This window comes from Salvelinus sp. IW2-2015, linkage group LG32, assembly GCF_002910315.2.
Source record: "Salvelinus sp. IW2-2015 linkage group LG32, ASM291031v2, whole genome shotgun sequence".
Classification (NCBI taxonomy): Eukaryota; Metazoa; Chordata; class Actinopteri; order Salmoniformes; family Salmonidae; genus Salvelinus; species Salvelinus sp. IW2-2015.
The window spans coordinates 27,522,214-27,549,502 of NC_036871.1; the positions used below are offsets into that span (position 1 = coordinate 27,522,214).

The following is a 27,289-nucleotide window of genomic DNA, read 5'->3' on the forward strand; positions in this document are numbered from 1 at the left end:
TATACAGTATATACAAAATATACAAACATTTTGTGAAAAATAATAATTTTAGGAATATCGCTAGCTGCAACAGAATATCATCGTGGATACCATTATTATGTCTCTGTGCCCAGTATGAANGTGAAGCGTGCTGGGGTAAGTAAGTTGTCTGGCACCAGGTGAATGTCCAATTACACTGTTATCTGAACTGTAGGCATCTTCTTCTTGTTCAACCCAATGGCATCCAGACCCGCTTGTTTGTTCCCTGCTGCTGTCTCCATCGTCGCAGCATCATCACTGGTTGTTGAGTCTTCTGCCAGAGAGTGCAGAAAGGCAGAAATGCGCCGGATTGCTTCTGACAACTCCTCCTGTTTGAATAAGGGAGCAAATAGAATCAATGAATACATTCTAATTAAGAAAACAGAGTGACGACAGTAGTCAGACGACGTTGAGTTGGGGAGATTAGAGAGGGAGAGCAGCAGCTTTGATGACAGACATACAGGAGACAAAGACAACTCCAGTGTTGATGTGATGCTTTCTCCGTTCTCTGTCTGTTTCACTACTTGCTGCTTGCTCGACGTGCTGTCTAGAGATAGTGAGAGTAAGTTACGCCCAGCGTCTTGTTCTTTATTTTGTGGAAGGAGAGAGCGAGAACAAGTACAAGAGAGAGAGGCTCCTGGTTGAACCATGGTGCAGGTTCAGTGCGCCTGTGTTTTAAAAATCTCAGCATCCAGTTTTTCTATTAAACTGCCTGGCACTGTCAACCAACTTGGGAATCTGAACCGGCCTAGCCATGCAGAAATTCTCTGACTAACAATTATATCAGAAACAGGATCTTGGATTACTGTCCCTGGAGACTGGGGCTAGTGGGCGTCTGCTACTATCATTACTGGCCATTCAACAAGCACTCTGCACTGTGAGCCTCGCCGCTGTTAGCCATTGTCAATTATGCCATCCCTGGTGTAAACTGGCAGAACACAAAAACTCAACTGCCAGTTCTGGCAGCGGTGTTACAGGATGACAGCGCCCCCACCACCACACACACCCACCATCCCACACCCACCATCCCACACCGCCCATTGCCTCCTCCTCTGTAGCTACTGCAAAGCAAGAAAATAAGTTACATTTGGCTTCATAATGCTAGTGTGCCTTGGTGGTGGAAGTGCAGACCTGACCTTTCTGATCTTCTGCCAAATAGGTTAAGTGAACATGATGGATTTGTATAGTACCCAGCAGGATTCAGTCCATGAAGACTCCATTTTGGTACATTTGTTTCATTATGGTTTGTTCTGTTGGTGGTAACTGCTATGAGGCCATCACCATCAGTATGTAAAATATGCAGTGCATCACTGAGGGGCTTTGGTTTTAACATAAACATTACTCGGAGGGTCTTTCTGTTAAAAGTATGCACTGCATTATTTGTAAGTGTGCACTACTTAGAGGGTCTTTGATTTTTAAGTGTGTACTACTCTGAGGGTCGTTGTGCTTAAAGTGTGCACTACTCTAAGGGGTCTTTCTAAGGGGTGTGCACTACTCTTAGTAAGGACCCTGAGTAAGGAAGCTTAGTAAGGAAGCTGTGCATAGTGCGTAGTAAAGCCTGCTTTAGTCAGCAGGAGCCGGGTTGGGGGTTTAATGTGAGTAGCTGCTCTGCTCTGAGGGACCCTGTGCTGGGCTGTGACGGGTGACGGTGCGCTGCGCTTCAATACACCAGCTCTTTTGTCCTTCACACTCTGCAGCTCCCTGATAGCTCCTCCCTCCTCCTCCTCCTTTTCCTCCTCCTCCATGCTCCACTCCTCCCTGCTCTGCTCTACCCTCTGCTCTGTGTTCAGCTGCCTAGGGCCTCCCCTCCTCTCATCGGGGCTAGACCTGGGAGACATGACTGCTCCCTCCCTCCCTGACTGACTGGCTGTAATGTCTGGCTGGATAAGACCAATCAAAAAGCATGTCGGCAATACAAAGGGGGAAGGAATGGATGGATAGGGAAATAATGACTGAATGTGTTATTGCTCACTGTGTAGAGAAGACTAGACACAGAGGGTCTGAAATGATATCAAATCAATTCTATCTGGGAAGAAGTCTGATCGAATCAAATCAGTTGAATTATAATTTGAATCGCAATGAAGACCTAGACAAAACTTGTATTGTCTAAGTCTGTGGGACTGTGACATAGGTAATGGTAGTGCTAGCTTGGGAAAAGCTGCCGATAAACATGGCTGGCTGTCACACCTGGATAGAAAGCAGGGGCAAGGAAACAATGGTGAATGTAAACACCTCTGTATAAAAAATATAATGGGTGAGAGAATGTGAATGGTTCCATGGTTGAATGGCACCTGCCTGCTACACTATGATGGTCGGTGAGGGTGCTACAGGACAGGACATTTGATAAAGATTCATCACTCTACTTCTGTCCGCTTTGACCTCCTCTCAAATCTCACTACATATTAGCCACCCATTATCCAGTAATTGAAGATCTCCACTTCTCCATGCACCCCTGCAGATTCAGAATACMTGCCTACTACTTTTTCAGCAAAACATGAGAAAGGTAGCTAGGGGTTATTCAACCTAGGAACACAGGAGGGTTTGTAGTTGTACCATAGATAGTTATCCAGTAGTAACAACACAATAAACATAAGGCAGCCACACAGCCAAACGTGAATAAATATGCGCCCTAACAGAGTGAATGTATAGTTCTCTGGAGAGGAGAAAGGGCTAGCTTCAGACGCCGGGTCGCAGCTTGTCATAGGCACTCACACCGAAACATCGTCAATCACGTCACTGTGCCGGCGTTGTGACGACTGGATATATGGAGGAAGGGTGATGGTGGTGTCTTTAACTCTAGTGTGATGACGCTACAGACGGCTGTGGTGACTGGMGAATGTTTTACTGTGGGTTAGTGGACTGGTTAGTTCCCTGCCAATGGAGGCATGACGCTCAGCTCAACATGTTTTAACTTTGGGATGCRACACATGCTCAGCATTACATGAAGGCATTACATGAAGGCATTATACTGTCATAAATTATTATACTCCCATTAAATTAATAAAATCTACTCATCCAATGAATCCTCCCAACGCTTAAAAAAATGATTGTGATATACTGCAGGACTAGGCAGGCGGATTGAAGAATTGAAGAAAACTCCATTGAACTGGAATGGTTGTAATGTTGTATGTGTGTGGATTCACAAGGAAACATTCTGTGAAACATACATACCTGGACAGTTTTTATTTTCTGGTTGTTCTCGTTAGAAAGGGTCTGGAAGCGGGCCAGTTCAGCCTGGCTATAGAGGTTGCGTTGTCTGAAGTATTTCACCACAGCTTTGTGCATCCTCTTCTGCAACAAAGAAATCTAGGAGGGGGCAGACAGGGAGAAAGAAGGAAGGGAAGAGAGAAGAGAGAAAAAGGAATTGGTAAGGCAGGAGAGGAAATTAATGGCAGTGTTCAAGAAGAATGATGGAGGGGAATAGAGAAAGCAGTCAATAGCCCATTCTGCAGTACACAGGCCTGACAGGAATTTCACAGTCTCTTGGTTTCTCTGCCCACTCGTGTGCAGTCATCAGAATCCAGTCACATCTGGCTGCCAGGATGGGGGGTTAATTTTCTCTAAATGCTTCAGCAGTTTTGTTCTAGCTGAGGCAAACTCTGTGACTGCAAAGCTGATGAGTAAAATATTTCTACTTCACCCAGTTTAACTTTATATCAATCCCCTCAAGACATATTTTACACATACACACAGAGTCATGAACCCCCCACCGAAACTAGAAATTATTCCTAGTCTATTGGAAAGACATGATTCTCGCTTGCTTTATTATTTGAACACAGTTTCAAGCAAAGGGGTTTCTTTCAATTCTGATAGATGCCATTGCTTTTTCTCCCTCCATCTCTGTTTTCTTCCTGCAAAGCTTATCATTGCTTGGCAATGTGTTCCCCAGTGCATAGAGAAACTAAAGCGAATTAGCTCAGCCATCTACTGCTGAAGGAAAGACAATAACAGGAATTTTCTTCATAGCATGCCCTGTTAAAAACCTGTGCTGAGAGCTCCATCCACATAAACAAAACAATGCTTACATGCAGTGATGAGGCCACTTAAATGAACCATAAGGTAACTGATGCTACTGGAGGAGAAATAACACATCGCCATTGAAAACCACTTTTAGGTTAGTGCTATCCTAGTAGATGGGGGTAGGTATGGTAGGTAACCATTATACAAAATATATTGCTAAATATATTGCTATTGATAATGATATTGCCTAACATTTGAGGAAAGTGTTGGGTTGGAGCATTGAAGCATTCAGCTATGTGCAGGTGATTAAAACATGTACCAATTGTAACAGGAACTTACTGTATAATGTCAACTAATAACAAATGCCATACATTCAGAATGTATCTTTGTGTACAATGTCTTATTACTATGGTGCTAACTACGTCTGTATTATAACAGGCCAAAGCRTGTAAACCTTGGCTCGCTGAGTCAGGCCAGTAGAGCGCCTTAGCAGGAGCTTCCATTGGCTCCCTCTGCTGAATATCAAATATTTTACAGGCTCTTCAAACAACTGAGAGCTTCTTCCATGTTTGGAGTGAATCAAGTCATTCCAGTACACAGTATTGCTATGGGCTGTCAAAACATGTGTGTTATGTTATGATCCCACCAGTGTGCTGGGTCCTTTGAAGCTAGTCTTTCTTCTCTGGGACAGAAGCAGGTGAGTTAGCCACTATGAATAAAACCCTGTAACATTGGGTATTGAGAATAACAACTGTTAGAAATTAGATTGTCAGAGGGATATGAAAATCAGCAACAAAAAAACTAAAAGGAATTACATTACATTAAATCTGTTTCTATTTAGAATGAGAAAATGAGAGATGTTGGTAGGTGGTTCTGTACTAAATGTCTATGTCTAGAGCTGAAACAAACAGAAATGGTTAAGGAAGGCTAAATCAGGCTTTGATCATGAGCGTGGAGAATCCTGCCCACAGGATTTTATTTCTGCATTTTTCACTTGATAACATTCATTCAGTTAGATGAGGAATTGCTCAAGTAAAGGTATTAGTCATTTTGGAGAAACAAATCATGTCTATTGCTTATTGCCTGAAGCAGTGCATGTTTTATTTCCTGTTTAGGCTATAGAATATGGTCTTCACTTGCAATTTCTTTTAAGATCAAAGTTAAATTGCGTCCCGGACCATAAAAACCGAAACAGTTGAAATGTTGTTTTCTGTAGCCTCTCTCACAATGATTCAACACCTTTAGGAGTAGACGTTGTTCTGTAGTTTCCATTTAAGACCTTTGGGAGTATTAGCATTGAGAGTGTATTCTCTTTTTCTATTATTGACCTGTGCCTGCTATGTGTCTCCCTCCCATTGGCCAACCTAGCCCATTGGCCAACCTAGTCCTTTGGCCAACCTAGCCCATTGGCCAACCTAGCCCATTGGCCAACCTAGCCCATTGGCCAACCTAGCCCATTGGCCAACCTAGCCTATTGGCCAACCTAGCCCTTTGGCCAACCTAGCCCATTGGCCAACCTAGCCCTTTGGCCAACCTAGCCCATTGGCCAACCTAGCCCNTTGGCCAACCTAGCCCTTTGGCCAACCTAGCCCATTGGCCAACCTAGCCCTTTGGCCAACCTAGCCCATTGGCCAACCTAGCCCTTTGGCCAACCGAGCCCATTGGCCAACCTAGCCCATTGGCCAACCTAGCCCATTGGCCAACCTAGCCCATTGGCCAACCTAGCCCATTGGCCAACCCAGCCCATTGGACAACCTAGTGAACAGAAGCAAACATAATGAAACATGTCACCTTGGAACACCTGTATAGTGAGCTTAGTCTTTATGTGTTTGCATGAATTACATCCACCTATCCTCTCTCTAATCTCCCCCTGGGCAGAAATACTACTATATCACATCCATCATCCTCCTACACTAAGGTTATCTCATCAAGATCAGATTACTGCAGTCATCTCATTGGTTACCCAACTAAAACAATCTGAAAATGACTGACCATGCTAAGAAACATTCCAATCAAACGGCAAACTGGATATAATATCATTTAACATAATATCATATAATGATTTAAATGTATGATTCAATGATAGTGATTATGATTCAATATGTAAAGCTCTATAATTTTATAACATTAGGAAGTAGACACGTTCAGTAGAGAGCCTACCTGTTTGTGATCATAAAAAGATGCCTCTGCTCGATTCCTCTCGTCAAACACCCCAACAGCCCCCTGCTTGGCGATCATCAGGACTTTCTGAAGGGCTCTGTACTCGTGGGCCAACTCAACGTTCTCTCTTAGGGCTACCTTTAGGTCAGACTACAACACATACACATACAAACACACGTTCAGTTACACGGTTTCACATATATTGATAACAAGGTGTCCTGACAATTTTAAGCACTTGACAGGACTTATGAGTGTGGTCCACAGTCAGAAAATATTGAGGAGACATGGCAGGTTGCAGCATAGTATGACTGAGGAGGCCATCATGGTGGATGGTTCCATCAACCCCTAGTGGAGGAGAGCTGCCAAGGACCAAGGAACAATACATGCTGAAGTAGCAGTTATACTGCACTGTATACAGTACATGTTGAATGTCAGCTACTGTTATGAGCGATCAAAGATATGGATCACTGTCCCAGGCTATGGCTATAGATAAACATTCTTATGAACCAATAGGCCTGGGAGTGAATCCATAGATGTACAGTGTGTATTTAGGGCATACTGTATACTCAGAATTATGACAGACTTAAAATGAATTTCCAATAACATATTTTGTCATAGGTTATTTAGTAGGGGGAACAAGTACACCTGTGTGAGACTATATGTGTGTGCATACTACTGGATGTGTGAGTCTTACAATCTAGGGCACACAGGGACAAATACAGACAAACACTGACTGGACACTATTCTGGAAATCAAATAAATAACAATGACTGAGTAACTGTCTCTCTCTCTGCCTGCCCTCTTGTCAAGTCTCAACACCATTCATTCCCAGAGTATTTGATCACTGTGCTGCTGTATCCATTGTGCTGCTGTATCCTGTTGGTCTCGACTGTACTGTGCTGTACCTGCAGAACGAAGGAACATAATGATGTGTGTCTCTGCAGTAAAACACAACAGCAGCACTAAGGTGATGAGTTTAACCCAGCAGAAAGAGGGGGGGGGGGGCTGTAAACATGACAAATGCTTTCTATTGATTCCAGTTTTAATTACAGCAGGCAAGGCATGCAGCACTACTGACTAAGCCCATCTGATGGCTGCTGTTATCTGAAGTGTAAATGGAACGAATTACACTTCATTGCCCAGAAGAAACTTATGGAGTCTGTAGTTTGGTTGCGTTGTTTACTTTATCCACGGTGACAACTACACAGAACGCCAGCTAGCTGTTTGATTACATTAATGAAGGAAGACACTATGTTGATGGTGGAAACGCTTTGGAAACGTTTGGGTTTGAAGATCATGACAGACATTTACAGTGCCTTCCGAAAGTATTCATACCCATTGACTTATTCCACATTTTGTCGTGTTGCAGCCTGAATTCAAAATGGATTAAATAAATATAAAAATTCTCATCCATCTGCACACAATACCCCATAATGACAAAGTGAAAACATGTTTTTAGAATTTTAGCTAATTTATTGAAAATGAAATACAGAAATATCGAATTTAGAGTATTCACACCAGAGTCAATATATGTTAGAATCACTTTTGGCACTGATTATAGCTGTGAGTCTTTCTGGATAAATCTCTAAGAGCTTTGCACACCGGGATTGTACAATATTGGCTCATTATTATTTTCAAAATTCTTAAAGTTCTGTCAAATTGGTTGTTGATTATTGCTAGAGTCTTGGCATAAATATAATGACACAAGGCGAAACCCAGATGCAGACACGGGAGGCAGATGGTTTGAGCTCTGATATTTATTATAGTCRAAGGGGTAGGCAAAAGGCAGGTCGGGGACAGGCAAGAGTTCATAACCAGGTCAGAGTCCAAAACGGTACAGGGCGGGAGGCAGGCTCGAGGTCAGGGGCAGGCAGAATGGTCAGGCAGGCAGGCTCAGAGTCAGGACAGGCAAAGGTCAGAACCAGGAGGACGAGAAAAACAGACTGGGGAAAAAAACAGGAGCTAGTAGAAAAACGCTGGTTGACTTGGCAAACAAGACGAACTGGCACAGACAGACAGAAAACACAGGTATAAATACACAGGGGATAATGGGGAAGATGGGCGACACCTGGGGGGGGGGGGGTGGAGACAAGCACAAGGACAGGTGAAACAGATCAGGGTGTGACAATAGATGTCAAAGCAGATTTTATTGTCTAAACTAACTCGGCTATAAAATTGCAAAATTACAGATAGATTGTGGATTCTATCATTGTAATTGTTTGCATAATTTCCAATCCCCCATATATACTGTATWWATTTTTTTATTTACTGTCTTCTTGGCAAGCAACTCCAGTGTAGATTTGGCCTTGTGTTGTAAGTTAATGTCCTGCTGTGTCTGTTGGAAAGCAGACGAACCAGGGTTTCCTCTTGGATTTTGCCTATGCTTAGCTCCATTCTGTATTTTTTTTTATCCTGAAAAACTCCCCAGTCCTTGATTACAAGCATACCGATGACATGATGCAGCCACCACTATGCTTGAAAACATGGAGAGTGGTACTCAGTAATGTGTTGTATTGAATTTGCCCCAAACATAACACTTTTTAGTTAGGACAAAAAGTGAATTGCTTTGCCACATTTTTGCAGTATTACTTTAGTGTCTTGTTGTAAACAGAGTGCATGTTCTGGAATATTGGTATTCTGCACAGGCTTCTTTCTTTTCACTCTGTTAATTAGGTTAGTACTGTGGAGCAAATACAATGTTGTTGATCCGTTCTCAGTTTTCTCCTATCACAGCCCTTAAACTCTGTAACTGTTTTATAGTCACCATTGGCCTCATGGTGAAATCCCTAAGCGGTTTCCTTCCTCTCCGGCAACTAAGTTAGGAAGGACGCCTGTATCTTTGTAGTGACTGGGTGTATTGATACACCATCTAAAGTGTAATTAATAACTTCATCATCCTCAAAGCAATATTCAATGTCTGCTTTTTTTATTTTTACACATCTACCAATAGGTGCCTTTCTTTGCGAGGCATTGGAAAACCTCCCTGGTCTTTATGGTTGAATCTGTGTTCGAAATTCACTGCTCGACTGAGGAACCTTACTGTCACGCCTGCTCCCGCTCCCCCTCTCTGGCGCTCGAAGGCGCCAGGCTGCCCATCATTACGCACACCTGTCACCATCATTACGCACATRAGCACTGCATTGGACTCACCTGGACTCCTTCTTTTTGTTGATTGCCCCCCCTATATCTGTATGTTCCTCAGTTTGATCCCATCAGCATTAATGTTGTTTTGTTTCCCCTGTCCAGACGCTGTCCGTGTTTTGTTTCATGTCCGTTATTTATTAAATGTTCACTCCCTGTACTTGCCTCTAGTCTCCCAGCATCTGTCCTTACACTTACAGATAATTGTATGTGTGGGGTACAGAGATGAGGTAGTAATTAAAAAATAATGTTAAACACTATTATTGTAAACAGAGTGAGTCCATGCAACTTATTATGTGACTTGTTAAGCACATTTTTACTCCTGAACTTTTTTAGGCTRGCCATAAGAAAGGTGTTGAATACTTACTGACTCAAGACATTTCAACTTTTCATTTTTAATTAATTTGTTAAAATTTTGAAAACCATAATTCCACATTGACATTATGCGGTATTGTGTGTAGGCCAGTGACACAAAATCGAAATTAAATCTATTTTAAATGCAGGCTGTCACACAACAAAATGTGGGAAAAGTGAATACTTTCTGAAGGCACTGTACCTGCTGAATAATTGGACTTCAGCTGATTTTGATTCATTTAATTTCAATTGACTCAGTGTATGGGGCGACTTCATGAGTTCAATGGAACTGTTTGTAGATACACAACAGTATTTTGGTGAAAATTAGGTTAAGATTAGGGTTAAGGGTTTTGTTAAGGTTAGTGTTAAGGTAAGGGTTAGTTATATATTTTGGCTAGTTGGGCTGTCAATGGGATGCAGGTCAGAAAAGTCCCCTTAGTGTCTCCCCACACACAAACACAAGCCTCCTCTGAGCTGTTAGCAATACTAATGTGCTCTACCTGACATTTAACATCCCAACAGTCAACATCCATGGTGACCTCTGGGGCCTTCCAATGACAATATGAGGTCAGCATCTTTCTTCTGTGTAATTTTATATCTCAATGTGTCCAGTCATTACTGTGTTTACTCGTTCACTGAGTCACGCACGGCGGTTTCCAAATGCTTAGTGTGCTTATTACGTTATGCTAATGTGGACATTATGTGTGTGCTTTATATTCAAATCAAATCGAAGTGTATTGGTCGCGTACACAGATTTGCAGATGTTATTGCAGGTGCGATTTGCAGCTTGTGTTTCTAGCTCCAACAGTGCAGTAATAATACCTAGCAATACAAAACGATTACGCACATAATCCAAAAAGTAAAAAGAAAGAAGTTAATACATTTCAGAACGCGTATAGAAAGTATGGACAGTATATGAATAGAAACTGTGTACAGCATTAGTTATATAGGACCTAATGAACATAATGATCAAATTAACCAATTTCCTTATAACTTAACACTCGCTCTAACTCTTGATCTTTTTATTTGGTGAGAGGGGCGATAGGCCTATTGTTGTTTCCATTACATTTTTTCAAGTGAAAAAGGCTAAAGCTATTTTTGCATGATTGCCTTTTATCAGGCTAATGGGACTTGTGTCTATGAGGAAGACTTCCTAATTCTTAAATTGTCTCACGCCAACAACTTCTTTAAAGTTGCTGCGCTCGCGGATGCATGGCGGCCTAGCTCCATTGCCTTTTCTTGTTTTGAACTAATGCATTCTTGATCACCGTTTAATGAAACTCTATACCACATGGCGATTTCACATTAGATAAGCCATGTGAGACTCCCATCAGCCACGAGGCGGTGGCTGGGCTGATAATCCTGCATGCTGCAGATGAAAACCTTACAATAAATTGGGCTCTCCCATTAAAGTGGCAATCTGCAGTTGCTACATCCATTTTTGGACTCATAAATTAATGATATATACCTATAAGTTTATTGAAGAATATAACTGATAAATGCCTCATGAGCTTAATTCAACTGTCTTACCCCATCAGAACCCAAAATATAAGCTTGTTTTACTGCAATGTTTGTAAACAAAGTAAATGTAAACAAACTCTATAGCCTCTAAACATGGTTAAAACTATAATGTTGATATCATTGATGGTCACTCCTTGCATCCATAGCTCTGTCTATGAATTTGAGAGTGGTAACATTTCTCCAGTCCCATTCCTCACCTTTTTACCGAAACAGGAGCGGGGACACCCTTGGTTTTTCTTTCAACTGCTGATTGCCACTTTAAAACAAAGCTTAAATATAAAATAATGTACACCACAGACATTTTTTACACTCCTTTTCGAGGTGAATACAAAAAATATTACATTGGTAAAAATGTGTTTTGTCAATGGTGTGAGGTTGGGAAGAATAGGTTTGTATTTAAATTAATATGATGATTAAACATACAGGTAACTGAATACAGCAAATGTCCAACCAAGAAAGATTCACCAATACAGGAGAGGCCTTCCCACTGGGCACAAACTGGGTGAATCAACATTGTTTTCACAATTACATTGAACCAACGTGGGATACATGTTGAATTGACGTCTGTGCTCAGTTGGTTATCAGTTTGGAAAAATACTTTCCAACAGTTAGTTGTCACTCCTTTAAAAAACACAACACGATTGACCTTGACTTATAATTCTAATTGCTTAGGACGCTGTTGTGGTCTTCTCACAACGGATTGTAGCGAGTAATTCTAGTGACACTAATCCACAAATAACTACACAATAAGCTGAGGACCCTTTCAGACTTTCTCTTGTGTTTGTTACCAATATACCACTTTGAAGACAATTGCCAATGGGCATGTTTGGAAACTAACAAATATTTTTAGCCTACCTGCTTTTAGCCTACCTAAATGTTACTGTGCATGGTCTCAATTCCAGTAAGATTAGCTGTATGAGGAATAGCAGTAACACTAACATCAAATACAATGAGTACAACATAAACCAAACCACCTTGTATTAACCAAATGACCCAGTGTTTTACCTTGGTTTCCTCCATTTTTTGCTGTCTGGTTGTGAATAGAGTAGTGTGAGTTTGCACTGCTTGCTCAATCCGTTGTTGACAGTTGGTGATATCACGGTCTAAGGTGTTCATGATCAACGTAGCTGTTTGGTTTTTGAACTCTACGGCATCAAAGACGGACCTGATAAATACAGGTGAACGACAATCAATTGATTTGGAATAATACCAAGCTGATTCCTGTGCTAATATCAATGATGGAAAAGCCAAGGCTTCAAAGTTAATGGTGACGCTTCACGCTCTGAGCACAGCATGAATCAAACTAATACATTCAAGCTTTCCAGGGTCTCTGGTGCAGCAGGCTTACAATGATAATACATTCTAAATAATCTAGATAGGGTAGAAGACCTATTATATTATATTGGCAGAGCAGAGGGTGGTTGTGAGGAGAGGAGAGATTCTTACTGTAGTTCTTCAATGACATCTGGCATTGTGGCTGCTGTTTCCTCCATCCTGTCAGACTCTGTTCTGTACTCTTTGGACTTAGCAGTGAGGACTGTGATTCTGCTCAAGGCGTGGTCAAACCTCTTGGTAACATCTTGGTGTAATTCCTGTCAACAATAAACAAGATTGAAATGAATGAACCATGCGCCACAATGAAACTTGGCAGCATGATTTCAACATCAATAACTTTTATTAAGTCCCACCACCCACCTTGTGATTTCAAATACATTACACTATCACTTGTAAATCATGCGTGTGTATTAGGTGTAATACATTATATCATGAAATGTGTTGTGCTAATATCTATTACATTTCTCACCATTTTTTAAAATATGGTGACTGAGTGTAAATCCTTGCTTTATCTTACCTTGACTGTATTTAGATGGTCAAGTTTCAGGTTTCTTTCCTTTTTCAGACAATTTGTAGTGTTTTTGTGTTCTGTTAGAACATCACAGAGTTTCTCCCTTAAACGTTCAATTTTCTGAAACAGAGAAATGAATAATCAATTGAATTTAAAACACTCAACATATCTCACTAAAACATTTGAAATACAGTAAACTGAACATAAAATGTTAGATTACCTCAGATTTATCATTGTAAATCTTTCTCAGTTTTTCCATTTCAATTTCCAGTTGTTTTGTAGCTGATGACACCTCTTCAAATTCCTTATGAAGTTCCCATCTGGCGTTTTCTGTGTTGGTTTGCTCCTGATGTAATTCTGCTTTAAATGTTGTTAATGTATCCTGAAATACAGTTTAAAAAAGTAACAAAACTGTTGTACACAAGGAATCATATCACCTTCCAAGATCAGTCTTACGAGATTACTGGTTTTAGAACACAGCTGATTGCAAAAAGATGCTTGACAGAACCAACCATGAAAGTCGAAACTCTACAGAAGACAGACAGAAGAGATTTACCTTCAGAATGGCCATGGCTTTCATCTCGCTCATCATGTCTTTCTTCAGATTCTCAATCACTTTCTGAGGAGATATGTATATGTGTTGCATCAGTAACACTAGTAAAGAAGCCCACTTCATCATGGTACATGAATCTACTAGTGCATATCTGAATGTCTATCTGCAAGGGCTCTTTTCACAAACCCACCTTGATAGAGCCTCCAAGCATGGATGAATCTCTAAAAGCATGTGCTTCTGTCACCGACAACTAATGCAGATTATGTGATTGACAAAATCTAACGGAATTTGAATCTAAACATCAGACACTTGTGTCAATGAGGATATGCAACCTTCTCTTTATGTAGGATTCATTTATAAATCAGTGTCTCTCTAACTTACCCTCATAAATTCTGATAAAATGGATCTCTAGTTATGTGCATGGTACTACAGGTAAGAGTGCATGGATCTCTACAGATGTAAGATCTTCATTTGAGCCAGTTTGCTACAGCAGGAAATTAATCCTGCAGCAACAAGAAATGTAAATTATTATGTGGATTATAATTCATGGACATTTTTGTAGTGGTTGATACAATTTTCATAAGGGAAAATCAAGTCTGAAATCTCAAAGTGGAAATTACAAACCTCACAAGCCTTTTTAAACCTCAAATACACCACAAGTTTTAAATGTCCTGCATTGCAAATTAAGATCTTACATCTGTAGCCTTGATCATACTACAGGTAAGAGTGTATGGATGTCGAGTTAAGTGCATGTCTCTTTCCACACGGACCCTCATCCTCTGCTCCTCCATGAAGGTCTGCTGCTCCAGCTCCTCCAGGTTGACCTTGGTGTTAGCGTGCATTGCTGCCACCTGGGACAACTCCTCCTTGGCCTCTTCTCTCTGTTCCTCATTCACACTGATCTTCTGTAGCATGCGCTTCCTCTCCTTCTGAAGCTGCTTCACTGCCTGTTCACTGATGGACACACACAGACGTACGTAAGTATGCACACACACACAMCTACGTAAGTATGCACACACACACATACACACAAATTACATGCAGTACCTCTCATAGATCATGTTACTGTAGTCCTCAGTCTCTAGTTCATACTCTTTGTTTTCCTCGTGGAGAGCCAAGATGTCCTGATGTTTCTTACAGAACACCTCCTCGGAGTGAGAGACCGCCGCTTCACCTGCAAGTCTCTGGAATATGCCCCGGATGCAACGTTAGGAAGCAATAAATATGCAATAAGTCGTATGCAATAAATAAAGTATTGTGAGAAATATTCAACATCAACAATAACTATCATGACATCACTTACAGTTGCATGGACTTCTTTCTGCAGCTCTGAAATCTCTTCCTTTAATTGTGCAATTTTTCTACCTTCAACCTCAATAAATATGTTCAACTCCACAACCTGTGACCAAAAAATAACTAGACATTGTATTCTCAATGTGTAAGGAACATTGGTGCATGTTTCAGCATATTCCTTAAGTAAAATTCCTCATTCATTCGTTCATTCATTAATTATGATAAATGCAGTTGTTCACAGTGATGAAAATCATTTAAGTTACAGACTGGCTCACATGTGCTGATGTAACATACAGTACACAGTTAGCACAGTACAGTACTCACCAGTTCATTGACTGCAGTCTCCTTCACCTCTAGCACAGGGATACGTTGTGACATGTCTCCCCACTCCTCCTCCTTCAAAGCCACCATCTCCTCTGTCTCCTTCAATGTAATGCAGTAGCCATCCCAATAATCTATCAGCTGCTGGAATTCAGTTCTGGACAAAATAATACAATCATCTTTTGAAGTGAAATTATTAATAAACTGCAAGCATGGCGCAACAGTTGTAAGTACTTTATAGCAACACTGTCAGGTTAAGTTACCGCGTGATTACAGAAATATTTGAGATTTAACAGGACAGATTACTTGGACAATTATTCCTTTGGTTCCTTCTGGTTCCTTCTAACCTTTACCTAAAAWAGGTTAGGTTGGGTAAGGTTGGGTAACTGTCAGATACTGTATGTGAGGACAGACACTGGGAGATGAGAAGAAGGTACAGGGAGTGAACATTTAATAAATAACAAACATGAAACAAAACACGGACAGCGTCTGGATAGGTGAAACATAATGACATTAATGCTGACACAGGGATCAAACTGAGGAACAGATGCAGTTGAAGTTGTAAGTTTACATACAATTATGTTGGAGTCATTAAAACTTGTTTTTCAACCACTCCACAAATGTCTTGTTAACAAACTATAGTTTTGGCAAGTCGGACAGGACATCTACTTTGTGCATGACACAAGTATTTTTTCCAACAATTGTTTACAGACAGATTATTTCACTTATAATTCACTGTATAAAAATGTCAGTGGGTCAGAAGCTTACATACACTAAGTTGACTGTGCCTTTAATTAGGGCTAGGCCCCTTTTTTCTCAATTTCTGCCTGAATGACGTGCCCAAAGTAAACTGCCTGTTGCTCAGGCCCTGAAGCCAGGATATGCATATAATTGGTACCATTGGAAAGAAAACACTTTGAAGTTTGTAGAAATTTTAAAATAATGTAGGAGAATAACACAATAGATATGGTAGGAGAAAATCCAAAGAAAAACCAACCAGAATTTTTGTTTTTTGAGAGACCATCCTCTTACAATGGCAAGAATAAGGTCATACTGATAATTAGCTCCCTGGATGCTTCCACAGGGTGTCAGCAGTCTATGTTCAAGGTTTCAGGCTTGTAACTTCAAAAACAAAAAATAAATATCAGTTTTAGGACAGGGACACAGTCTTGGAAATTTGTGTTTGGGCGCGCCATGAAGACCTGCTAAAATCGTTTTCCTATTTAACATACTTCTTTTCGTAGAAATATTATAGTTTGATTACATTTTAGGGTACCTGAGTAGTAAATAGAAACGTATTTTGACTTGTTGAAACAAAGTTTCGGGGTAGATTTTCAGATTCCTTTCTCCGCATGTTGAACGAGTYGACTACTCAAATCGATGGCGCCAACTAAACTGCCTTTTTGTGATATAAAGGATTTTATCTAACAAAACGACACTACATGTTATAGCTAGGACCCTTTGGATTACAAATCAGAGGAAGATTRTCAAAAAGTAAGTAAATATTTAATCGCTATTTGTGAATTTATGAAACCTGTGCCGGTGGAAAAAATATTTTGATAAGGGGCGCCGTCCACAAACAATCGCATGGCATGTTTTCGCTGTAATAGCTACTGTAAATCGGACAGTGCAGTTAGATTAACAAGAATTTAAGCTTTCAACCGATATAAGACACTTATATGTACCTAAATGTTTAATATCCATKATMTTTGGGATTATTTATTTGAAGTGCGCGCCCTCCAGTTTCACCGSWYGRTGTCCCGCTAGTTGGACGCATAGCCCTAAAAGGGCCTATAAACAGCTTGGAAAATTCCCGAAAATTATGTCATGGCTTTAGAAGCTTCTGATAGGCTAATTGACATAATTTGAGTCAATTGGAGGTGTACCTGTGGATGTATTTCAAGGCCTACCTTCAAACTCAGTGCCTCTGCTTGACATCATGGGAAATCAAAAGAAATCAGCCAAGACATCAGAAAACAAATTGTAGACCTCCACAAGTCTGGTTCATCCTTGGGAGCAATTTCCAAACGCCTGAAGGTACCACGTTCATCTGTACAAARAATAGTACGCAAGTATAAACACCATGGGGCCACGTAGCAGTCATACCGCTCAGGAAGGAGACGCATTCTGTCTCCTAGAGATGAACGTACTTTGGTGCGAAAAGTGCAAATCAATCCCAGAACAACAGCAAAGGACCTTGTGAAGATGCTGGAGGAAACAGGTACAAAAGTATCTATATCCACAGTAAAACGGGTCCTCTATCGACATAACCTGAAAGGCCGCTCAGCAAGGAAGAAGCCACTGCTCCAAAACCAACATAAAAAAAAGACTACGGTTTGCAACTGCACATGGGGACAAAGATCGTACTTTTTGGAGAAATGTCCTCTGGTCTGATGAAACAACAATAGAACTGTTAGGCCATAATGACCATCATTATGTTTGGAGGAAAAAGGGGGAGGCTTGCAAGCCYAAGAACACCATCCCAACCGTGATGCACGGGGGTGGCAGCATCATGTTGTGGGGGTGTTTTGCTGCAGGAGAGACTGGTGCACTTCACAAAATAGATGGCATCATGAGGTAGGAACATTATGTGGATATATTGAAGCAACATCTCAAGACATCAGTCAGGAAGTTAAAGCTTGGTCGCAAATTGGTCTTCCAAATGGACAATGACCCCAAGCATACTTCCAAAGTTGTGGCAAAATGGCTTAAGGACAACAAAGTCAAGGTATTGGAGTAGCCATCACAAAGCCCTGACCTCAATCCTATAGAAAATCTGTGGGCAGAACTGAAAAAGCGTGTACGAGCAAGGAGGCCTATAAACCTGACTCAGTTACACCAGTCTGTCAGGAAGAATGGGCCAAAATTCACCCAACTTATTGTGGGAAATTTGTGGAAGGCTACCCAAAACGTTTGACCCAAGATAAACAATTTAAAGGCAATGCTACCAAATACTAATTGAGTGTATGTAAACTTGGGAATCTGATGAAAAAAATAAATGCTGAAATAAATCATTCTCTCTACTATTATTCTGACATTTCGACATCACCACCATAAAGTGGTGATCCAACTGACCTAAAACAGGGAATTTTTACTAGGATTAAATGTCAGGAATTGTGGAAAAACTGAGTTTAAATGTATTTGGCTAAGATGTATGTAAACTTCCGACTTCAACTGTAGATATAGAGGAAGCAATCAACAAAGTAAGGAGTCCAGGTGAGTCCAATGAAGCGCTGATGTGCATAATGATGGTGATAGGTGTGCATAATGATGGGCAGCCTGGCGCCCTTGAGTGCCAGAGAGAGGGAGTGGGAGCAGGCGTGACACTGTAATACTATTTAATATGCTGTATACTGTACTCACAGTCTGTCATTTAGCAGATTCCTGATGCCCTTAAGTTCATTGAACATCAAACCTCTATCCTCATCTGCTTTCAGTTCTTCCTTTCTCATGTCTTCTTGAAAACTCTTCAGTTCACTGAAGGTCTTTGAAAATGTCTCAAGGGCCTAAAATAAAAATATATATAAATATATGCAATATATATGTGACAATAACAGTGTAGAAAAAAACTAGAACAAAATTCATTGTGAACAGTACCTTACGTTGAGCCGTATTAATTTGGATCATGAAATCACTCTCCAGCTGCAGTTTTTCCTTCACAAGAGGCCCATTTTTCTTGATGAAATCAATGTCCTCATTTAACCGCTGATTCAGAACCTCTGTCTTGATCATTCTATCTGTCACTTGGTGAAGTTTATCTCTTCTCAATTTCAGATGCCATTTCAATTCACTGATGTCTCTGGTACAGGCCTCATGCTCTGGAGAGAAACAGCACATATCCAGGTTTCAAGTAAAGTTGCACTGTAAGCAATATATAAAGAACTTACCAACTACTAGATTACAGTTTATTTTGTCTTCAACAACAAGTGTTACAGAATAATACTCCTAATAAAAGAGTGATAATAACATGAATGACCTTTCTTTTAGGGATCTTTGTCTTTATGCCACTGACTGACCTTTCTGGACAGCTACAGGGAACTCCTGCTGCTTCCACAGTGAAATACTATACATTTTCCCCCCTAAAGTTCTCCTTCTCTTCTTCTCCGACTGTAGAGCCTCCTCTGCATCCTGGCGATCAGCTTCCAGACGTTCAATCAGATACACTACTTCTACCAGGACGTCCGTGGTTTCCTTACGCAGCGGAGACAACAGGTCACCCTCTGTATGAAGGAAGAGAGATGCTCGTATAGTATACCAGTAGCCTTATCTATTGAAAAAGATTGATAATTGTCACATAACCTAAGCTAAAATATAATAAACTACAAGAGGACTCATAGTACAGAAAGCATCTGCAAACAATAGGGGCTGTACTGTATATGGTTGATTCAAAATAGTGTGCATGTTATAGATGCCATTACACTGTACATTTTTGTTCCTAGACACATTCTGTTGTGTTCATGGACTTCATCACGTGACACAAGGCTGTGTACTGTATCCCTCTCATTTGAGAAAAWAAWWAAAWAATATTTACCTCTTTCACCTCTTGCACTTAGTCCAATGCCTTCGATGTATAACTCTGTAGGTATCATTGAAGACACAGATTCACTGGAAATCAATCTGGAAAACATGGAACACATTTCTTCACATACCTGAAGAAATAGGAACATTCAATGCTGTAAATGTAAAGCTTAAAATGAAGACTAATAAAAAAAAAATGGAATCAAATTGTATTCATCAGGTACATAGTTTAAAGAAGGTTTGAAAGGGGCAGTGAAATGCTTGTGTGCTAACTCCCTCAACATTACAGTACAATAATCAATAATAAATATCAATAATAAGAGTCAAGTCAAAAACAACAAGTAATAGAAGAGGTAGTATGCATAGATCAGTATAGATCATGAATGTGCTATGTCCAGTATGACTGTATTTACAAATATCCTGTCTTGGTCACTCAGTTGACAATAGTATATAATAGAACACCACCGTTGACTCTGTGTGTGTGTGTGTGTGTGTGTGTGTGTGTGTGTGTGTGTGTGTGTGTGTGTGTGTGTGTGTGTGTGTGTGTGTGTGTGTGTGTGTGTGTGTGTGTGTGTGTGTGTGTGTAAGGGTTGGAGGTGACACATAGGACATAACATAGGACCAAAAAGATACATCTTACCTAAAAGTTTTGCTTTTTTGCTGTTTTTCATGAGACATCTGATGCTGAACATTTCCTGACTGGTAGAGGAGACAGGCAGACAAATGACAGAAATGTTTTTTTAAAATTGTTTTTTAAATATTTTACCCCCTTTTCTCCCCAATTTTCGTGGTATCCAATCGCTAGTAATTACTATCTTGTCTCATCGCTCATCGGGAGAGACGAAGGTCGAAAGCCATGCATCCTCCGAAGCACAACCCAACCAAGCCGCACTGCTTCTTAACACAGCGCGCCTCCAACCCGGAAGCCACCCGCACCAATGTGTCGGAGGAAACACCGTGCACCRGGCCCCCRRGGTTAGCGCGCACTGCGCCCGGCCTGCCACAGGAGTCGCTGGTGCGCGATGAGACAAGGATATCCCTACCGGCCAAACCCTCCCTAACCCGGACGACGCTAGGCCAATTGTGCGTCGCCCCACGGACCTCCCGGTCGTGGCCGGCTGCGACAGAGCCTGGGCGCGAACCCAGAGTCTCCGGTGGCACAGCTAGCGCTGCGATGAAGTGCCCTAGACCACTGCGCCACCCGGGAGGTCCACCATGTTGTTGTTTTTTAAATATATTTTTGGCCCATAATAATTAACTCAAAAAGCTTTTTTGCATGATCACACTTTGAATCTTACCTGTTGACACCAGTTCTCCACTTTCCTCTTCAGCTCCTGAATATGGCAAACAGCTTTGTTGACGCACGGTGAGGGGGTGTTAACCAGGGCACAACTGCGACGTCTGCTGGGGCACACTGCTTGAAGAMCTACCTGATCTTAAAAGATATCAGAAATGACCAGCCGTAAATCAAATTGAAGAGTTAGACCTATGCCCCGATTCATGATCATTTTGGGTTGGCTTGATGAAAAGCCAAAAACACATTACTGCTTCCATAAATATGATACATACAAACAACAGTATGACAGTATAACATAAGGAATAATTAATATGACATTTGTATCCCTTAAAATCTGACACAAAGATATAGTATATCGGACACGTATTCCACCTTGTGTGAAAGAGACTTACTGTACACAGTGTTATGACAATACGACAATGATCTTATGTCATTTTCACTATCACCCATAAATGTCCATATAACCAATCAATGTATTGTAAGCATCAGTGAATAGGCCAAGGGCCAGGGAAGCCTAATTTGAGCCTCCTGTGGCAGACTCAAGGGCGATATAGGCTTAGCGGTGGAAGGGTGCCATCTGGCTGCAGTATGGCTCCTGGCCTAAATGCACAATATTGAAACAGATATCCTACTCAGGCTAACATACACTTTAGGCCAGTGCTTTCAAGGCACAACATAGCCCACTCTATGTAAGATGATGCTGCAGCTGGAGCGCTCATAGGAAATATGATTAAGCAAGTGGGCGACTTTCACCTTTTGTRATGGACTGTAATGTGAGAGTACATTACCTGCTGTTGTGGCAATCTGTATCAAGTGTCTCTTTAGAAGCAAGACAATGTGTGATGACAGACAGTATCCCCATTGTATAACAATGCTACCACCTGTATCTCTGTTCTGTTTCAATTGCCTTTCAAGTGTTTAGGTGTGTGAGGGGGTTATTATTTGTGCAAAATTTCATTCAAACCTTGTAAACTTGGCCCGTCCTCCCTTGATGGAAATCTGAGTGGTTCAACTTCAGGCATTGTCGCAATATGCAATCTCCACAATACTGTACAAAAAACAAATTATTGTTAGTTAGATCAATGTTGGTGAAATTAAATCACTTTTTGCTACCTTTACATCTTGCCACTGTGCAAACTAATGGKAAAAAGCAGGCTAGCTGTGTGTCATGTCTTATGTTATGGCATGGAAGAAAGTCGAAGCGTGAGCGAGTTGGCTATCAACTTAACTTACTTGTTCCAGGAATGGATAGGCCTTCGTTCTTTTAAAATTATAACATCCTGATTCAGGCGCTACTGTAACTACCACCGATACGTTATCTGGAAACAATATATCCGATGAAATTTTCAACAAACTTTATTTTATGACCAGAAAGTTACAAAAAATTAGTTGTTATGTCCCGTATGATTCTATTCCGTCTTGAATGGCTGCGTAAACTACCCGTGTCACATGGTTGCTAAGCAACAAGCAAAGGGCTGCATTCAAGAGCAGTAGCAGAGGTTTGTTCACTGTACTTTATAAAATGACAAATAATAACCCCTTTTGTAGTTTTTCACGGCTTCTCGAGGCCCTTTGCATGGCACAGGCATTGTTCGTCTGCCATCTAAGTTATAGGGARATATTATGCGTTGTATTAATTCAGAGGAACGTTTTCACCAAGGTTAGGCTAAAGTCTAGACATTTTGAGACACTATAACAGCATTTTAGGATGATAAYTTGCAGGAAGTTTTGGCTGACTAGATTAACAAATGTAATTATACTAGGGTAAGTAAGGCTTGTTGTAGAAATGAGTCATGAAGCGAGTTAGCATATGAATGAAAGGACAATGGGGCATCACATTTGTGCTGAAGCAGCAATTGCACATGTATTCATTACAAGTACAACATAAAAATGATCTGTTTGTTGATCATTAATTGATGAGATACCAACACAATACATGTCACTTCCTACTGGCAATCAATGCCATTTCCACTTAAAGCACAATTGAATGCTCTAGAAGTTAAACAAAATAAGGAGCAGATATTATATGCCTACCATTCTTAGATCTGTGAGACAGGTTCTAAGATAGGGCAGGGTCAATAAGACCTTAACTGGATACTGGTATGGAGGCATGCAAGACAGGACTATCACAAAATATATAGATTGTATTACAAATATAGTACAGTACGCCAGTTTACTGGGCAGGTGTAATTTGGATGTCACCAAAGGTAATTTACAGTTTTACAAAGGCCTGAAACAAAACACAGCAAATTTTAAGTGGAAGCACAGCAAAGGTCTAACAGACTAAAGTGTTACTTGCATAAAACTGCACGCTCTCTCAATCTCCCCCCCAAAAAAACAGTAAGCTATTAAACACAATACACACCTCTGCTGCCTCAGCTGTCTCAAGTCCACTCCACTCGACACAGCCACCATTTATTCTTTAGGTTGTTTTTTAACCTTCATTTAAGCAGGGAGTCATGCTGAGAACGCAGTCTCTTTCGCACATGAGCTCTGCATGAACACATCAATAAACAACAATTACACTATACATATCTATAAACACATCAATTACACCCCACTGGCACAGACGTCAATTCAACGTCTATTCCACGTTGGTTCAACGTAATTTCCTTGAAATGACGTGGAAACAACGTTGATTCAACCAGTGTGTGCCCAGTGGGACAAAATATGAAAAGTAAAACAACCATATGAAACAAACACATTCTTCAGTAAAGTTTCAAGTTGTAATGTCACGTGCACAAGTACAGTGAAATGTCTTTCTAAACCCAACAATGCAGTAATCAATATCAATGTAGTWCTAAAAATAACATAAGGCAGAACAAAAACACACACATACAAAGAAATAAGAAGAACACAATAAGTAAGTAAGCTATATACAGGGTCAGTTCCAATCCCATATTTACAATGTGCAGGGATACTGGAGTAATAGACATCAGGATACATGATTAACAAAGTAGCAGCAGCGTTTATGATGATTTTATGTGTGTGTGTGTGTGTGTGTGTGTGTGTGTGGTGTGTGTGTGTGTGTGTGTGTGTGTGTGTGGTGTGTGGTGTGTGTGGTGTGTGTGTGTGTGTGTGTGTGTGTGTGTGTGTGGTGTGTTGGTGTCAGTGTGGCATGAGTGTGTAGAGTCCTGTGAGTGTGCATAGAGACTAAAATATAAAATACAAGGGTCAACAACCCCATGTGTAACTCTGTTGTGTGTGGCACTGCTTTGCTTTATCTTGGCCAGGTCGCAGCTGTAAATMAGAACTTGTTCTCAACTGGCCTACCTGGTTGAATAAAGGTGAAATAAATCAAATAAAAAACTCKGTTTGTGTAGCCATTTTGTTAGCTATTTAGCAATCTTATGGCTTGGGGATAGAAGCTGTTCAGGAGCCTGTTGGTGACTTGATGCACCGGTAGCTGTGCTGAAGCAGAGGCCCTCTGACATCAAAGCAGAGGCCCTCTAACATCTGCCTAAATTGGAAACCTGGTCTCAGAGCATTTTGTGTTATTCTGTACGTAAATCTGAGACATTTGGGCTAAGTTTAGGAGTTAGGTTAAAGGGTTAGGGTTAGCTAAAAGGTTAAGGTTAGGGTTAGGGGAAGGATTAGCTAAAAGGGTTTGTCACGTTCTGACCATAGTTKTTTTGTATTTTCTTTGTTTTAGTGTGGTTAGGGCGTGAGTTGGGTGGGTATGATCTATGTTTTCTGCTTCTATGTGGGGTTTCTCGTTTGGCCTGATATGGTTCTCAATCAGAGGCAGGTGTTAGTCATTGTCTCTGATTGGGAACCATATTTAGGTAGCCTGTGTTCTATTGTGTTTTGTGGGWGGTTGTCTTCAGTCTTTGTGTGTCTGCACCAGATAGAACTGTTTCGGTTTTCACGTTTGTTGTTTTTGTATTTGTAGTGTTCAGTTTTGAATTTATTAAAATAAGATGAACACTAACCACGCTGCGCTTRMGTCCGATCCTTCTACCACCACAGACGATCATTACAGGGTTAAGGTTAGCTAACATGCTAAGTCCGTAATGAGATTCGACCTCACAACCTTTGGGTTGTTAGACGTTTGTGTTATACGCCCACCCAGTTGCTAATTAGCTAAAATMCAAAAGTTGTCCATGATGAGATTTAAACTCATAACCTTTGGGTTGTTAGACGTTTGTGTTGGGTCACTAGACAGTTGTTAATTAGCTCAAATGCAAAAGTTGTCCATGATGAGATTCGAACTCACAACCTTTGGGTTGCTAAACGTTTGCGTTGGGTTGTTAATTAGCTAAAATGCTACAGTTGTCCATGATGAGATTTGAACTCACAACCTTTGGGTAACTAGACATTTGTGTTATACACCCACCCAACCACCCTACTTTAGTTTTTGGCTTAAGTAACCAACTGTCTTATGTAACCATGCCAAACGTAACATATCATACTCTTTTGAGTATCCCGGGTGTACATTTACTATGTTATGTCTGGTCTATGAGACCAAGCTGGAATTGACCTACAGGCACCAACTCCACCACCGTTAAGGACTTTTGGAGATCATTCCATATGAGGGGCGCAAAAAAAKCCTAAAAGCAGATATACCTAACTCAGTAGAGATTGACGGGATCTCCAGWGTTTTCCATCCCTGAGTCTGGTAACTTATGTCTGAAGGTTAACAATGAGGTAAGATATGGTGGAAGTTTATGCAAGAGGGCTTTATTGACAAAAATACTGCAATGCATCCGTCTACGAGACTTCAAGGATGACCAGCCTACTTTCTGATACAAAACATAATTATGTGTACTGAACCTATCGGCCGTAATAATGGCTTCGATACAGCATTCATATAGACGATATCGCCATATAATAATAACCAGAATGAATGTTGACAAAATTATTTGTTTCCTACTATTTAAGAAAAGACAGGACCTGTTCCTATAGAAGAAGCCTATTTTAATTATTAATTTCTTAACTCATCAACATGCTTTTTAAAAGATAGCTTTTCGTCAATCCAGATACCCAGATGTTTATAAGCAGGGCGATCAATGAGGGCACCATCCAAAGTACCCATGCATAAAMCATCAGATACATTTTTACTTGATTTGGAAATAACATATACTTGGTTTTACCTGCCCCAGTGCACAACTGAGCAAGAGGACAAGTACATTAGAGTGTCTAGTTTGAGAAACAGACGCCTCACAAGTCCTCAACTGGCAGCTTCATTAAATAGTACCCGCAAAACACAAGTCTCAACGTCAACAGTGAAGAGGCAACTCCGGGATGCTGGCCTTCTAGGCAGAGTTCCTCTGTCCAGAGTCTGTGTTATTTTGCCCATCTTAATCTTTTATTTTTATTGGCCAGTCTGAGATAATGATTTTTCTTTGCAACTCTGCCTAGAAGGCCAGCATCCCAGAGTCGCCTCATCCCTGTTGAACTTTGATTCGTCATCAGTGCCTCGTTCAGGTCGCTCTTTTTCCTCTGACAAGCCTTTTCAAGAAATCCGTGAATGTTTTTACTGTCACCAAAAGGGTCACGTGATTGCGGACTGCCCAGTTTTGAAAAATAAACCGAAACAGTCCAGTCACGTCCCCAAAAAGGAAAAGTTTGGGTTAGTCAAGTCTTTGGCTCGTCCATTGATCGAGTTCTTGATTCAGCATTTGAGAAACGGATGCTGTCTATGATCCGTTTATCTCTACCGGTCGTGTTTCCTTAACTGGAGAACAAGCTGATAAAAGCCCATTCAAATCTTACGAGACCGGGGCGGCGCAGTCAGTAATCATTACTGATGCTTTACCCTGGTCTCCTGAAACATATTGTGGCTCGCATGTCATATTACAGGGGATAGAGACAAAAACAGTACCTGTACCACTACACTGGGTCCACTTAGTGTCAGACTTGGTATCAGGATGTTTCGTGTTGGTGTAGTGTCTACACTGCCAGTAAAAGGAGTCACATTGCTACTAAGGATGATATTGCTGGTGTAACGTTACTCTGTGTTAGAGGTAGTAGACAACCCAGAAATCAAAATTGCAGATGAGAAATTGGTTCAAGCATTTCCACATGTTTTTCCTGCTTGTGTCTTAACGAGGGCACAATCTCGCAAGCTTGGAGATGTGGTGGATTTGGCTAGTTCCATTTTTGAGAATGTTGAAGTAGAAGACAATGCACCGAGTATTCCTTCTGCAAGTCCGACAGTTTTTTACTCCTGTAAAAACTAAGGAAGGGAACGTAACAAGTAGTACACAGCATTGTTCGAGATCTTCAGTTCTTGGTAATTTCTCGCTTCATTTCTCAGAACAAGAATAGACTGACTAGGTTCAGAAGAAGGGTCTTTGGTTCCTCG

General features: G+C 40.8%; 1 protein-coding gene across 3 annotated transcripts; it reads right to left on the minus strand.

Annotated features, from left to right (window-relative positions):
• Positions 1 to 122: 122 nt before the first annotated feature.
• On the minus strand, positions 123 to 22,419 carry LOC111956304 (coiled-coil domain-containing protein 178). 3 transcript variants are annotated; one of them, XM_023976756.2, is made up of 20 exons: positions 22,216 to 22,419; positions 21,947 to 22,030; positions 20,984 to 21,120; positions 20,326 to 20,384; positions 19,699 to 19,784; positions 19,184 to 19,387; positions 18,765 to 18,985; positions 18,531 to 18,673; positions 15,171 to 15,324; positions 14,857 to 14,952; positions 14,601 to 14,737; positions 14,324 to 14,507; positions 13,557 to 13,619; positions 13,221 to 13,382; positions 13,007 to 13,120; positions 12,601 to 12,746; positions 12,160 to 12,319; positions 6,139 to 6,288; positions 3,190 to 3,324; positions 123 to 347 (listed from the first exon to the last, which is right to left on the minus strand). In XM_023976756.2, the coding sequence occupies exons 2-20, from the start codon at positions 22,002 to 22,004 to the stop codon at positions 171 to 173; spliced, it is 2,586 nt and encodes an 861-aa protein (XP_023832524.1). In that variant the 5' UTR covers positions 22,005 to 22,030; positions 22,216 to 22,419; the 3' UTR covers positions 123 to 170. The 3 variants fall into 3 exon arrangements, with proteins under 3 accessions (XP_023832524.1, XP_023832525.1, XP_070292777.1); XM_023976757.2 differs by lacking the exon at positions 14,857 to 14,952; XM_070436676.1 differs by lacking the exons at positions 123 to 347; positions 3,190 to 3,324; positions 6,139 to 6,288 and adding an exon at positions 7,683 to 8,081.
• Between the last annotated feature and the right edge of the window lie 4,870 nt (positions 22,420 to 27,289).